General features: G+C 39.2%; 1 protein-coding gene across 2 annotated transcripts; it reads right to left on the bottom strand.

Annotated features, from left to right (window-relative positions):
* Nucleotides 1–450: 450 nt before the first annotated feature.
* On the bottom strand, nt 451–15,853 carry NUDT21 (nudix hydrolase 21). Of its 2 annotated transcripts, none has more exons than XM_080643727.1 (7): nt 15,568–15,853; nt 12,588–12,788; nt 11,668–11,731; nt 10,279–10,368; nt 7,524–7,599; nt 6,589–6,703; nt 451–5,028 (listed from the first exon to the last, which is right to left on the bottom strand). In XM_080643727.1, the coding sequence occupies exons 1-7, from the start codon at nt 15,681–15,683 to the stop codon at nt 5,007–5,009; spliced, it is 684 nt and encodes a 227-aa protein (XP_080499853.1). In that variant the 5' UTR covers nt 15,684–15,853; the 3' UTR covers nt 451–5,006. The 2 variants fall into 2 exon arrangements, with proteins under 2 accessions (XP_080499853.1, XP_080499854.1); XM_080643728.1 differs by having other exon boundaries at nt 4,706–5,674; nt 15,568–15,846.
* Between the last annotated feature and the right edge of the window lie 89 nt (nt 15,854–15,942).

The raw sequence follows: 15,942 nt of genomic DNA, 5'->3' as shown, positions 1-15,942 counted from the left end.
CCCCTCTTCCCTTCCTCTCTGAAATCAATAAAAAAATATTTTTTTTAAAAAAAACAAACCAACTGCAGGAGTCAACTCTCTCCTATGGAAGAAGAAACTGAGTTCCCAGTGATGAAGAGACAGCAGTTAACGCGATTGTGTGGCAACTTGTAAATGCGTCTTCAGGTTCTCTCTGCAGTGTGATCCCTTCACACTGCAAGATCCTGAGTCTGCCTGCCCAAGAGCACTTCTAACACACCAATGGAGGAGTGCGGGGAGGGCATCACTGGTGCACCAGGTGGGTCTTCAGGCCCTCGCTGCTAGGCTTATCTGCCTCTTACCTAATGGCCCCTGGCCACTGGCACTGAAAAAGCCTGCACGTTTGAATGGCATACTAACTGTAGCAGTGCACACAGTCACAGAGTCATTGTTTTAAATTGTTTTAATTGAAATGACAACAAAATAAAAATGTAAAAGAACAGTTGACCATTTTAATCGAACTTTTACTGTAATTACAAATATAAAAATATAACCAAACTTCAGTTTCTTTTTATACATTTTCTGTATATTTATACGAGAAAACTTAATATAAGAAAAATTCTCCAAGCCCAACTATAAATGATGCCTGTACTCTAGGACAGTGGTCGGCAAACTCATTAGTCAACAGAGCCAAATATCAACAGTACAACCAGCCCTAACCGGTTTGGCTCAGTGGATAGAGCATCGGCCTGTGGACTGAAAGGTCCCAGGTTCGATTCCGGTCAAGGGCATGTACCTTGGTTGCTGGCACATCCCCAGTTGGAGGTGTGCAGGAGGCAGCTGATTGATGTTTCTCTCTCATCGATGTTTCTAACTCTCTATCCCTCTCCCTTCCTCTCTGTAAAAGAAATCAATAAAATATATTTTAAAGAAAAACAAAAAACAGTACAATGATTGAAATTTCTTTTGAGAGCCAAATTTTTTAAACAAACTTTTTCTAACGCCACTTCTTCAAAATAGACTCGCCCAGGCCGTGGTATTTTGTGGAAGAGCCACCACACTCAAGGGGCCAAAGAGCCGCATGAGGCTCGCGAGCCGCAGTTTGCCGACCACGGCTCTAGGATGTAAATACAGTAACCAAAAGTTTAAGTTTATAAATGTAGTGATCTTTCATTTCCCCAGTATGACTCTAGTCTAACAATACAGCCCATCATTAAAATACAAACTACACCTAAACTGGCTCAATCTAGACTGACTTAGGCTTTAGTCTGTTGTTTTTGTCTTTTTTTTCACCAAAACAAACCTTATAAATATAAGAGGAGCTAATACTAAAGTGTCTTTTATGGCTGAAGTGAAAATTATAGTATTATGTTTCTCATCACATATTTAAGCAACAAAGGGAAATCTAAGTGAGTCCAGTTTAACCCAAATAAGTGATGGAAAACAAGTGGAATAATTACGGGAAATGAAACCTAATGTTACAGAAGCTGACTTGCATTACAGTCAAAAACCACTAACCCTCTATGGCCACGCACACTCTCTGACACAGTCTTAGTGATGGGCACATACTGTCCCCAACACTATAAACTAGTAAAAACATTAAGTTTGAGGAACCCCAATGTGAAAAACTACACCATTATCTCAAATGACTGAATACTTAAAAAATAAAAAAGTCATTAAAAACCTGGAAGCATGAGAGTCACATCATTTAAGAAAGGGAATTTCAGCCCTAACTGGTTTGGCTCAGTGGATAGAGCGTCGGCCTGCGGACTGAAAGGTCCCAGGTTCTGGTCAAGGGCATGTACCTTGGTTGCGGGCACATCCCCAGTAGGAGGTGTGCAGGAGGCAGCTGATGGATGTTTCTAACTCTCTATCCCTCTCCCTATCTGTAAAAAATCAATAAAATATATTTTAAAAAAAAGAAAAGAAAGGGAATTTTAAACTGACTGCTGGCCTGCTAAATCTGGAGGGCCTCTACCTCTCACTTCTAATTAATTATGGAAGGAAAAAAATAGACTAATTTATTTTAGCCAAACAAAATGCTCCCTAAAGGAACTCTTAAATATCCAAAGTAATAACTGAGCCACACAATGCTAGTTACAAGGTAAGATAAAAACCCAGACCTGCTCTTAAAAGCACAAATTCATAGATTATCATATGCCATTTTAGGTATTACCTACTTTTTAAAAAATCACAAGTCTTGCCCTGGCTGGTTTGGCTCAGTGGATAGAGCGTCGGCCTGGGGACTGAAGGGTCCTGGGTTCGATTCTGATCAAGGGCAGGTACCTAGACGGCAGGCTCCTCGCCGGCCTGGGCCCTGGTCAGGACTCGTGCAGGAGACAACCAATCGATGTGTTTCTCTCACATCGATCAATATTTTTCTCTTTCCCTCTCTCTTCCACTCTCTCTAAAAATTAATGGGGGAAAAAATATCCTCAGGTGAGTATTCAAAAAAATAAATAAAATAAAAAAATCACACATCTTCACCACTTAGAAAAAAAATTTCATTTTTGTTCAAATGGGTTTTCAATGCTAAATAAATATGATTTAAAACATTTGAGTAAAACCTTTTGTTTTTTTTTCCCCTCAATCTTCTATTGGATATTTCCCAGTGCCATTTAGTAGTTTTATATAAAATATATACTACTTGGATTACTCAGGGAAAATAATATGACAAATATTATAGTTATACAATACGAAAGAGCATGCATTTATAAACAAACCTGAACATAGAAGGCAGTCAAAAATATGTTAATCAAGAGCTCATTTAAAAACTATTCAGTATTTAGTAGAGACTTGGAATGCACAATTTAAGACTTAGTTCTTGAAGAAGTGCGGTACCTTTATTTATCCAAGACCTTACTGTTAAACAGTGTCCTTGAACCCTCTTCTAATGCTGTAGGAATACATCATATTTAAACATCCCTATTTCCTTCCAGAAACCAGAACAAGAGTGTGGGGATACTACTACAACTAACCAGTTCAAATGCAGTTTTAAAAATTTATGTTTGTGTGTTATGAATATTACATTCAAACCCAGATCTCTTACGTTCCAAGGTTAATCATCCAGCCGGCCTAAATGAAAGGTTTTTCTCACCTCGACCCCAGTGTATGGATGACTGACTCAAGTACTTATACTGGAAAGCAGTGATTAAAAAAGAATTTCTAGGTCAGAGCTTAAGTTACCAAGGACATGAGTGGCCTCAAATCAGATGACTCTTCAATTCACTCCTTTACGGACAGCACTTTCTAAATCACACCCAAAAAAAGGCTACCTCTTTCCACCCACCCCGAGTGGCAAGAGCTAACGTGGTCTGGAATGTGGCCGCCTGTAGCTTTTCCCTTGGATTCAGAAGCAATCATGGAAAGTGGGCTGGATCAAGCAGTTTGCAGCTCTGCCTTCCCCAGTGTTTTAGGACTCAGCTAATCAGTGAGCTCACCAATAAAGTAATTATTTAGAAATATGCTAATGTAAACCAGAGGGCAGGACTGTTAGCCCTTGAGGGAAGAGAACTATCCACAGAACTAGAGGCTTTTTAGAAGGAAACCTGCTCATTTTTGGTCCTGGAGTGTGGAGCTTACCTACAACTTGAGCAGAGGCCCCGTTTCAGTCACTACTTGATATGCAACCATGTGAAGGTTTGACAAGACCTCAACTGAATGAATTTGAATGTTTATAAATAAAATTGCCCAGGCACTCTTGGTCTGACTTTCTCAACTGAGTCTAAATAGGGAAAAACATGATACAGCTTTCACATCAGAATAGCCGTGTGATCAGTACCATAAAGTTGTGAGAACCAATCAACAGTTCATCTCTATTAAAAACTTAACTTGCCAATCTCTTCTAATAGCTGTAGCTTGTAAGATTTCCTTTACATTAAGCCTGCAGTAAACAAGTTTGTAATAAGGCATACACAATATATTTTGACCACTAAGAAATGGCACAGCCAGCAAACTGCCCTAAGATTTGTTTTTTTATTCCTTTAAATTTGACACTAATTTAGCAGTATTTTTAAAGTTTTTAAAATTGGTTGTTTTTCTCTTAGGCTGACAAAAATCTATCCCCTATCCTGTCCTTAGATTTCAGATTATTCCAACATTACTTTGAAATATTACTTCTCCACTGGATCAGCTGCTAAAATCAAATTTTCATCTCTATGGATACAACTTGAAGTTAATTGAAATAACTAACTTTGCAATCCACGAGTTCAAAACCTAACTCATTCACTTTCATAAACTTCCTTCACAGATTGCCATTTTACCATGGCCCTAAGAATAACTAAGACACCAAATTCAGAACAGCACAAATAATTAATACCCTGATTATGTGAGGAAAAAACTCTAAATGAGCTCTAGAACCATCTCTTTTTATACCAATCCCCATGATTTTCCCAAACCTACCCCATTTTAATGGTTTCCCTTATGTTTAAGGTCCACTGTTTATAAAGTAAGGTCTGGCTGAACCAGTATAAAATGTAACAGTCATTAACATACTGGGATTTCTGCTGTAATACAACGCATCAGAGTGTAGAGTTTGGTACAGGAGTTGCACCTTGGGCTCATTCAAGCCAATCCAGTTCCCAAAAGTAACAGAAGATCCTCATCACAAAGATCTCTACACGGCCTTGGAGTGTACCCTAAAGAGTGGCACCCAAACAAGGGTCCCCTAAACTTGACTGATCTAAACCTGCCATTGTCTCTGAACACTCACCAGCCTAAGGGGGGAGAAAAACACGATCCTCACCTGTAACAGTTTTACAAGTTTAATGTGAAATTAAAAAAAAAATACAAATAAAAAGAAGTCCACTTTCTTTAATGTACAAAAACGTATGAGTAGAAACAAAAGCAAATTAAACATTATCACATATGTTTACACCACTATCTAGGTTCTTCATATCAACATTACTATTCAAATAGAAAGCAGGTGGCAATTTGGGGGGGGAGGTGGAAGAGATAAAACAAAAAACCTTTTCTACCATGTTTTTTCTAGAGTGTGCAGAGCTGTGCTCACAGAGACGGCTTCTTTTACTTCTCCACTGTGCAGGAATTCAGTTGTATATAAAATTGAACCTGAATTTTAAAAAGAACAACAGCTTTATTAAAAACAATATTCTTTACATAGTTTTACCTTAGATCACCAATTTTCAACCTTCTTCATCTCATGGCACATGTAAGCTAACCACTAAAATTTTGCAGGACGCCAAAAACTGTATTTTTGCTGATCTGACCAAAATAAAAATAGGTATAACTTTGATTCATTCACACCAAACAGCTACTATGTTGGCTGGCACTTTGACAATCTAAGGGAAAAGGAGTCAGTGCCCCTAAGTAGTCACGTATTGCAAGTTTTAAGAATTCTGCAGCACACTGGTTGAACAATTACTGCCTTACATCAGTGGTCGCCAAACAGTGGTCTGCGAGGTCCGAAAGGTTGGCAACCGCTGCCTTAGATGATAAAAAAATTTGGACGTTTCTACCCTCCCTTGACATTTTTGGCATTTTCTACACCGAGACACACTTTTCTCTCACCCGTCACATCTTACACATTAAATAACAGTTATTGAAAGTTAAAATAATAATAAGAGTCTAAATTTGATTAACTATCCACTAATAGGTTCCCCGAGGGAAGGAAAAGTTTTTACACTTCACTGTATTCTGACCACTCAGCATTGTTCCTGGCCTGATAGGTGGTGTTTAAATAAATGAATAATATGACCTTTTTTCATATCCCATTTTTCAACGAAAGCAGAGGAGTAAAAGATGAAGTTTGATTAGTGTAACGAAACAGAAAGGCCAATTTTACTCAAGAAGCTTTAATAGAAGGCAAAATGACTACAGGAATTGTTTTTAAATTAACATTTATTAAGCACTTACCAGGTGCCTGGCATTATTATAAGCACTTTGTGTGTGTTATTTCACTTGTTTCTCACAATTCTATGAAGTGGGGACCACCATCCCCATTTACAGATGAAGAAAGAGGCAAATAGGTATGTATAACCCTTTGTCCTGGCCACACTTTCAGGAATTATTGAAGTATCAAATCCAAACACTGACCATAGAATCTGTATTCTTAACCACCATGCTATTCTGCAATTCCTGGCTATGGTTGGCTCTAAGTTCAACCACTATGAGTCAACTTTAAAAAAAAATGCATTTCTCATCACTCTGACTTAAAAAAAATACCAAATTCCATGTAAAAATGCAGGACGTAATCCCATATGCCCCCAATTTGGGCCTAAATACAGTAGGTTCCAGAAAGGAAAAACAATATATTACACCAAGAGATTCAAGCCCCACATTTTTATGTAGGTAACTCCCTTCGTATTTATTATACATTGCTGACTACAATTTTTCCATAGCTTCTTTGAATGAAGACTTCAAACTTAACTGTACAGAGTATCAAATTTGGGGAAGAGCAGTTACACAAATACCATAATGTCATGCCACAAGTTAGGGCCACTTTTGGTCAGTCATGTTTAATCTATGGCCTGCACATGATGTAAGGGTACATCTACTGTCTTAACTTCCTTAGGCTGACAAAATTCATGAACTATCCCTTCTCAAGTGGCTCGGAATATTTTAAATCTGGCAGCTTAGTCAAATCAACCACCAACGTTCAACATTCCATACCTGCTCAAAAGCTGAGGGAGACTAGAAATGATGGGTCCATATCCTGGTGCGTTGTCATACAATTCAAACAATGGTGCGGCTACCAGCTTGTAATTTTTAGGGACTGCAAACAAGGCTAGAAGAAAACAAAGCGGTACTCATTTTCTCTAATTTCTTATATAACCAGTTTCCACTTCATTTGTAATCCCCAATTTTACATTTGAGAAACATTTGTGGGAAAAGATAATCTCAATACATTTTGGTTCTGTCTTTTAAGCAAATTCATAGTGAGAGCTTTGAAACTGACTCTCTAAAGAGATCCGTGCTATTAACAACCAAGAGCACCTGATGTAAGTTCTGGCCCTGAGAGGAAGGGGAGAAGTAATCTGTAATTTATTTTGGATTCCCCTTTAAGAATATTATAAGAAATGGGATAATTATTTGTTAAAATGCACAAGCCTAAAGATGCTATTTTTTTTTTTTTTTTAATTCATTTGGTACTTTAGGCTCTAATTAAACTTACTTTCTCGCCCTAGCTGGTTTGGCTCAGTGGATAGAGTATCAGCCTGCGGACTGGAGAGTCCCAGGTTCGATTCCGGTCAAGGGCACATAACTGGGTTGCAGGCTCGATCCCCAGTTGTGGGGGGAGGGGAGGCGTGCAGAAGGCAGCCAATCAATGATTTCTCTCATCATTGATCTTTCTCTCTCTCTCTCCCCCTCTCTCCTTTCCTCTCTGAAATCAATAAAAATGTATTTTAAAAAAATAAACAAATAAACTTACTTTCTCCCCAATAGTATATGACTGGCATATCTATGAGAAAAACTAGATAGTTCTGTATAAACATGGTTTGTGTTTTTAAAAAAACTCGAAATTGAAGAAAAGACAAATAGAAGTATCCTTGAAATTACTCTATGCAAGTTTTTAGATGGCTGCATTCAAAAACAAAATAATTTACCTTTCTCTTGAAGTTGAACCAAAAACAACTTCTTATGTTCCTTCGGTTTTGTAATATGTGCAGGAATATATGGATACTAAAATAACAAGAGAATAATTTGTTGTTGCCAAATCATCCCTTATACCTCCATGCCTCTATTTATCAACTTCTCCCATTTCAGACATTAAGCCCAAATATAAACCCTCTGAGTCCAAGTTCCTCACAACCCCAACATTTTATTTTAACACATATCCTGTAACTTCATTTATTTCTTTACATGTTTATCCCCCATTACAGTGCTGCTGAGAGAACCAGAATCCTTTCTAGTCTTCTCTTTACCAGGATCTAGTACCTAACAGATGTACTAATAAAGAAATGCTCTAATAAATATAAAACAACAAATAGTGAACTACTCAACCGCTCAAGACAAATAGGTAGACACAGGATTTACAGCTTGAGAAATTTACAACACAATTAAGTCTAATATTTAGTGCTTTTTAAAAAGTTGTTTTTCCTACAAATATTATTAATTTAAATTTTCTAGAATCCTGATGTGCTCCTTTTTCTTTAAGCCTTTTTCTCTAGTCTTCATCTTGGTGTTTAAGTCAATTGTGCTTTACAAAAAGACAGAGATACAAAAATGGTGCTCTTTTCCCCCTGACACCTAACCAATACCCCAAGTTTACTAAAAACACAACCCTTATATCTTACACTAGCAGAGCCGACACTAGGGTTTAGTAAAGTAAGGGAATTGTCCTAGGACCATGGTAGGGGACATGAATGAGACTACTCAGAAAGTTTTGGGTTTTGACTGAGCGTTTTCCAGTTAGATCAAGGAATGTTCAAAAAGAAGTTTACAGTAATTGTTCTGTGCATCTTTTGACCAGGAACTTCATTTCCAGGTGAAATTCTACTTTCTTAAAGCCAACACAATTCTCAGGTAGTGAGCACTAGCACCAGCTTCCATCACACCTTATCTTCCTATCCCTCAGCTCTACTGGGAAGTCAGAAGGAAGAGGACAGACAGAACAACCTTTAGATTGGCCAACATTTTGTGAAATTCTTGACCTGGGACATCTTGTCATGCAAAGAAGCTATAAAGTCATAGAGCCTAGCCAAAAGAATTCAGGATCCAACTTCGAGGCTCTATTCTTTCCTACACAAACTATGCTTCAGGGTAACCAAGTGTTTGATGGGAAAAGTTTCTCTTTATTAAGGATCAGAATACCAATGAAATGAAAAGATCCAGGAAACTGTTATCCATGAATGAGCTAATAACATTACAAAGGAGACAACCAGACATTGTAACATTCCTGATAAAAGTACACAATACCACCCTTGATAGCCAACCTCCAAAATGACTCCCAGTGGGCTCAGTCTCCTTCCTGGTATCCACACCTCTGTGTAGCTGTCTCCTACAATGTACTATGTGGGTTTGTGTGACTGACAGTATACAGCAGAACACATAGTATGTCACCACCAATATTAGGAGGTTATAACAGACTATAGCTTCCTAGTTGGGCACTCTTTCTGTCAAAGTCTCCATCTTGTGGATCACACACTGGGGGAAGCCAGCTGTCTTACTGGGAATTGCCCTATGGGGATGCTCTCATGGCAACTGAAGAAGGTCTTAGGTCAACAGCCAAGAAGGAGCTGAGGCCTTCAGTCCAACAGCCCAGAGGAACTGAGAGATCTGCTAAGAATCACACATGTGAGCTTGGGATCAGATCTGTAAGCCTCAGTTCAGCCTTGAGATGACGCAATCCCAGCTGACAACTCGACCAAAACTTCACGAGACCATGAGCCAGAAACACCCAGCTAAGCAGCTCCCAGATGCCTGACCCTGAGAAACTAAGATAATAAATGTTTGCTGTTTTAGACTGCTAAGTTTCGGGGTAATAGATTAAGCAACAATAAATAGTATTACCTCCACTGGTGAGCCTTGCACTCCCCTCCCAAAAAATTAGCCCAAATTTAATCTATTGATCTAACAATTTACAGGAGAAGATAAAGAGCTACATGTTCAATGACAACAGGGAATGCAATAAGCAAGAGAAACACTACATTATACATTACAAGGGGGAAAAAGAAAGATGGGGGCTCTGACTGGATAACTCAGTTGGTTAGAGCATTGTCCCAATACGCCAAGGTTGCAAGTTCAATTCCTGATCAGGGCACTTACAAGAATTAACCAATGAATGCTAAATGACTGGAACAACAAATCATGCCTCTCTCTCTTTTTCTCTCTCTCTAAAAAAATCAATTTAAAAAAAAGAAAAGACAGGGAACCAACTTGTAGATGTAAAAAAGACTTAAGAGATTATCCTAATTCAAATAAACAAAGTAACAATAAAATTTGAAACTATAAGGAATATGTGAACAGTGACTACATGTTTAAAGACATTATGGAATTATTTATTTTTATTATTTTAAAAAATCCTTATCTTTCAGAGACACACACTGGAAAATTTACTATTGAAATTATATCAAGGATTTGCTTCCAAACAATCTCAGCTGTTAACTGAAGTTGGATGACAGGTAAAGGATATATTTACTCTTACAATTTTCTGGACTTTTGTGTAGATTTAAAGTTTTCTTTTAAAGAAAAAATTTTTCAATTAAGAAGGGTAAAAAGGAAATTCCAAGTCGAAGTCTACTATGATCTTTTTATTCCATTTTATTTTATTTATTTTTTTACTATGATCTTTTTAAATGGCTGGAATTAAATCCATTTCCTACTTCCCCAAATGCCCAGCAAATACAACTGAACACCGACCTGAGGAGGTTCAAAGTTTGGTCTCCACCAGTTACCAATGCAGTCATCAATGACCCAGTCTTGCAAGACTCCATCTTGACGACCTAGTATCTGTCAGAAAAGAAATGATACAGCCAGTAAACAATAAAACATACATGCCCGTACACTCTTCTTCAATGAAGAGATTTTTCTGGCAGCACTCCTAATAGATACATGCTTTCCATATGGGCTTCCTTTCTATAATCTCTTATTTATTACTGTATGTGTCACCCTGCCCAAGACATACACTATTAGTTCAAAACTGGCAATCTAGCATTGACATAACCAGAGAAGACCAACAAATATTGTTATACCCTGACTATACTTTAAAAAACCAAAGATAATCAACTACCTATATCAGCCAATGTTATAGAATAGTTTTTATAAAATCAACTATAGCTTCTGTAAGTCACCTATCTGACGAAGTTATAAAAATAAGTGTGCAAAATTCACAATGTTCCTTTTTATGATTCTGTATAACATTAAACTTACATTGTTTTAATCAAAGCTGTACTCTACATTTTAATTAGTCAAAAATGGTTCTAAAAGTTTCATAACAACAAAGAGCAGTTCCCTGCCCCACTTCACCCATTACCACTGGCTATAACTCTCAACTCTTAGCTGTTTTACCCTGACATTTGCCTCTATTTTTAAAAGCATTCAAAATTCTAGAGAGGCCTACCCTGGAACAAAACCACCTGCGTTCAGAGCTCCGGCGTCAAGCCCTACCAGATGTATAACATCAACAAGTTACTTGAACTCTCGGTGCCCCAGTTTTCTTATCAGTAAAATGGAGTTAATAATAATGCCTACTTCCTAGGGCTGCTGTGATAACTAAAGACGTTATTGTATGTAAAACACTTAGTATAGCACATTAAGGGCCCAATAAATATTGACCTTTGTTAACCATTACTGTTACATAAACACTTCAAGGGAAAAAATAAAAGTAAGTATAAGTTCAACTTCCAGAAAATAAACATTGTACATACTAACACTCTGGGATTTAAGGTGTTTTTTTTTAAATATATTTTATTGATTTGTTACAGAGAGGAAGGGAGAGGGATAGAGAGTTAGAAACATCGATGAGAGAGAAACATTGATCAGCTGCCTCCTGCACACCCCCCACTTGGGGATGTGCCAGAAACCAAGGTACATGCCCTTGATTGGAATCGAACCAGGGACCCTTTAGTCCGCAGGCTGACACTCTATCCACTTAGCCAACCAGGTCAGGGCAAGTTTTATTTATTGAAAAGTAATCGTCAAAATAAACTTATCCTTTTCAGAAGACATAAAAAGTCTAATTATCTAGAGAGTGGGTGGTATTAACAAGAGCAATAATATAACCGTCCAAGTGCTTAAATAGAAAAATACCTCTGTCATTAAGCGTTTTAGTCCTTCAACTTCGTCTTCTCCTGGGTTAAGTTCACCACCAGGTCTGCATAAAGGTTAAGAATTTCAGCTTTCAACTCAATATAATTTTGGGATAATAGGAAGAAGACAGTAATAGTTATTTCTATCAAGTAACTGAACAGCACACATATTCCAGTGTCACATGATGAGGCAATCAAAGTGAAGGGGAAGAATATGCTAGAAATAGAAAGCTGAATTCACATTAATTCACCAGACTAACCAGTACACAAACCCTAATTTTAAACAAACAAAATATGTAGCATAATGTAAACATTACATAATTGCTGACCATCAATCCATCCCAATCTCTTTTCTCGGGAAGCTATCTAGCGATAGTGAAGTCTGGAAACATCCAGAGAGCAATGAACCACATTCGTTTAGTCTGAAGAATGGGGCATTTTCCAGAACTCCAACCTAAATATTTGAGACCTCGCTTTTGGTACAATCTGGTCAAATAGTTGTGAACTAAATGTGTATCAAGAAATTTATAAGCTTAAATGGTAAAACTAGAAATTTATCCATAAAAATGTAAGCCATTTCAAGAACAGGAAACACTATTCATCCTAAGAAATAATATCCATTGTTCGTAGCAATGCTACAATGACATCTAGTAATAGAACTTGGACCAATTTGTTTAACAGGGCTCCTGTCAAGCTCAGTCATTAATACCAACAATATACAGAGACATGTGGCTTTCTAGTTAGGCAATAAGTGAGCATTGCCCTGAAGAAAAATTGCTTGTGATTTTCCTGTTTCTAAAGACTCCATGAACAGCCATGTTTGTTGAGATAAATGTCTACAGTAAAAACTATATCCCAAAGCTGCATAAAACAGCAACCTTATTAAAAGCTGTCTTGCTGTTAATTGCCAACAACACTTACAGTTTGAAGAAAGTTGTTCCCAGCTGTAGCAGCAGCACATGGGGTAGTCGGTGCTCATGTACAATCAGAACCCCTTCTACAGTCCTCCTCATTCCAATTTTATCAAATTCCTCCCTCATGCGTTGAAATCTGGCTGCAACAGAGCTGTCCTTCTCATAGAGGGGCTCTTTTGTACCAAAAGTATAATTGGTAAGAGGGTACCTGTGAGCCAAAGACAAACATTACACATGAGAATTGGAGACCATAATTTATCATCATAGATACCAACCATACAACATATACATATGTACGTATATATAACATATGTATATGGTAAATAGTGTATATATTGTACTCAGAGACATAGGATTTGTCCAGAGTTACACAACTAGTTAATGAAACAGCAGAGACTAGAATCCAGATCTTGGAACTCTAAAGCTCGAGCTTCTATCAGATCAAGCATATACCACTATCCGTAAGGCCCTTAAATGCTTACAGTAGTTATCTGGACATCTGGTAATCCTCTGGTTTTAGGTTGTGGCTAGTATAAATAGCATTGCCAAGTTGGCTAATGTCCCTTTGGGCTCCTCTTACAGGTAATCAGAAATTCTATTAATTCTATTAGCTTAAATGGCTAATCTCTTTTGTCTAAAAGTTGAGCTACCACTTCCATCATCTCTTCTGTTTTTTTTGTATTTCTCCCAGTCAAGTATCCGCAGACTTTTTTAGTACCATAAATAACCCTTTCCTTTTTAGATGAACTTTTCTTTCCCCTCTAAAACCTTTTAGCCTTCTGCATTTATTTCATTCATTATCCTTATTCTTCCCTTCTCTTCATTCATATCTTCGACCCAAACTGAATATTCTCTCCTTCTTTATCAGAATATGGCTCATATTGTTGAAGACCGTTTTCATCTTGCCTAGCAAAGATCAAATTTTTCCTTAAAAATACCATGTTGATATTTTTATCACACATATCACCTTGAAACCCCTCAATCATGAGACTTACAGTAAGAAGCCTCTAGTTATAAGCCTTTGAGTAAGAATGCTTTGACCACATTGCCCATTCCCAAGATATCTATTCTATAAAAACGTCTTGACATTCAGTCAGTAACTACATAACTAAGCCACTCTGCTATTCTTGAAAGTGGTTGCCAAAACTTAAAAAGTTGGTTTGAGCCCGGCCATGATGGCTCAGTGGAGGTCAGGGCACAAGTCCGGGGTTGTGGGCTCAATTCCCAGTGAGGGGGCGTGCAGGAGGCAGCCAATCAATAATTATCTCTCATCATTGATGTTTCTATCTCTCCCTCTCTCTTCCTGTCTGAAATCAATTAAAGTATATATTGTGGGGAGGGGGGGAGGAAAGGACTTACTTTCAATTTAGCTCACACACGTAAGTTGATTTACTGAATACCGCATTTATATAGGAGAGGAAAAGTACTGTAAATCCATCAACACGTAACTTTAATGGAGCAAAGATTAAAACATTTTCACCAAGTTAATTCTTCGTAATGGCTTAGCGCAAACTGATCCAATAACCAAGGCAAATCAAGGGAAAACTGTGAGTCCTGGTTCTAATCACCGCTACAAGTAATCCGGAAGCTGTGCTTTCACATGGTTTAAAAGGGGAACATTTGCCTTTCCCACGTCACGGGAATCTTATGAGGATTTTTAAAAGCGGCGATATGCAATTACAATTTACTATGTTAACGTAATAGCTATTCACTTGTATATACGCAACTATCTACCAATTCCAGATTTCATAAGCCCCCACGTTTCATTATCTACATTTCCAAGCCAGCATCTGTTTTGCCAAATAAAACAATAACCGTCTTTTCAATTTCAATTCGCTTTTGAGGGAGGGAAACTCATTTATTTGAATATAAAACAGAGAAAACATCTAAAGTGTCTATCAAAACACCAATATCAGAAAATCCTTGCACCTTTTTTTAAAAGCTATGTTTTCATTGATTTTAGAGAAGAGGGTAGAGAGAAGTAGAAAAAAAAAAAAAAACACTAATGAGAGAGAGAAAAATATCAATAGGCTGCCTCCTTTAAGCCCCCCCAACGGGGGATGGAGCCCTCAACCCGGGCTTGTGCCCTGACCAGGAATCAAACCGGAGACCTTCTGGTGCTTGGGAGGATGCCCAACCGAGGAGCCGCACACCCAGGGCAAACCCTTGCACCTTTTAAACACTGACCAGAATTAAGTGGCCATTTCCTCCATTAAGGCCAGCATCACAGTGCCTCACAAACTCTCAGGACCATTTCTTGAGTAAGACACAGCCCACGGCCGGCCAGCTATCTGCCGCAGCGAGATTGCTAGAGAGTGGCCTCCAAATGCAATGGCTTTAAGTGCTTAAACAGAAAGGTGTGGATGACAAAACGCAGCCACAACGAGTTCCCTGGGGTTACACTGGAGACTCCTCCAAGGTCTTAAGGCCCAACCGTCTCAGCAGCCACCCTCCCAAGCGGATGTGTGGCTGGATGCTCTCACTGCGGCAGAGAAACCGTGTGAATGCATAGGGCAGGCCAGAGAGCCCTAAGCACGCGAATAAAATGTGTGTGCATGAGCTGGAATGCAACACAGCCGTTAAGAAGGAAAAAACTAACGCTACGCGTTAAAGCTGGGTCTCGGAAACTGTTAAGACACCATATTTTGCGGGTATCTGTGGGGAGGTGGAGAAAAGAATGAATTCAAAGCAAACTATGGTTCTTCTTCCTATGAATACAGGCACTATGATTCTTCTTCCTATGAATACAGGCGCATGGGAACCAGCCTTCTTTCGGAAAAAGAAAAACCCTCTCGAGTAGGATAGGACTCTAACCCCTTGGCGCTAGAGAACGTGGAAGGGGCCTGTAGGGGATAAAGGCGCGCACTCGCCAGCGGGAGTGGGGTGGTGGGGAGGCATAGAGCCTGCGAGGGCGGGGGCGCGCCGGCAGGAGAACTCCGGACGGGTAAGCCGGCGAAGGCGGCTCGGGCAGGCCAGGCCGCACTTACAGGTTGATGGTGCGCTCCAAGGTGAGGGGCTTGGTCTGCTGGATGTACTTGTTGCCGAACTGGTTGACCCCCCGCGGCCAGCCGGTTTGAGAGCGATTGGGCGGCACCACGGACATACTGGCGAGTATTGGCGGCGAGCGGAAAGGGGGAGAGGAGAGGCAGGGAGACTTTCCCGGTGCGGGCAGCGGTTGTCTGCGTCCCACTCAGCAGCCGCCGCCCGCCATTAACATGAGAGCGCTAGAGGAGGCGTACGCACGCCGGAAGTGCATCCAGAGCCTCGGGCGGCAGGAAGTAGAGAGGCGGGAGCCAGCCAGGAGCACCCCTGGACCGGTGGCTGGTGGGATGTCGCAACATCTTGAGCTTCCATTGGTAGAG

This window comes from Plecotus auritus (genome assembly GCF_963455305.1).
Source record: "Plecotus auritus genome assembly, chromosome: 10".
In the NCBI taxonomy this organism is placed as follows: domain Eukaryota; kingdom Metazoa; phylum Chordata; class Mammalia; order Chiroptera; family Vespertilionidae; genus Plecotus; species Plecotus auritus.
The sequence above is the reverse complement of the archived record's forward strand: the minus strand, read 5'-3'. Positions and strand labels throughout refer to the sequence as shown.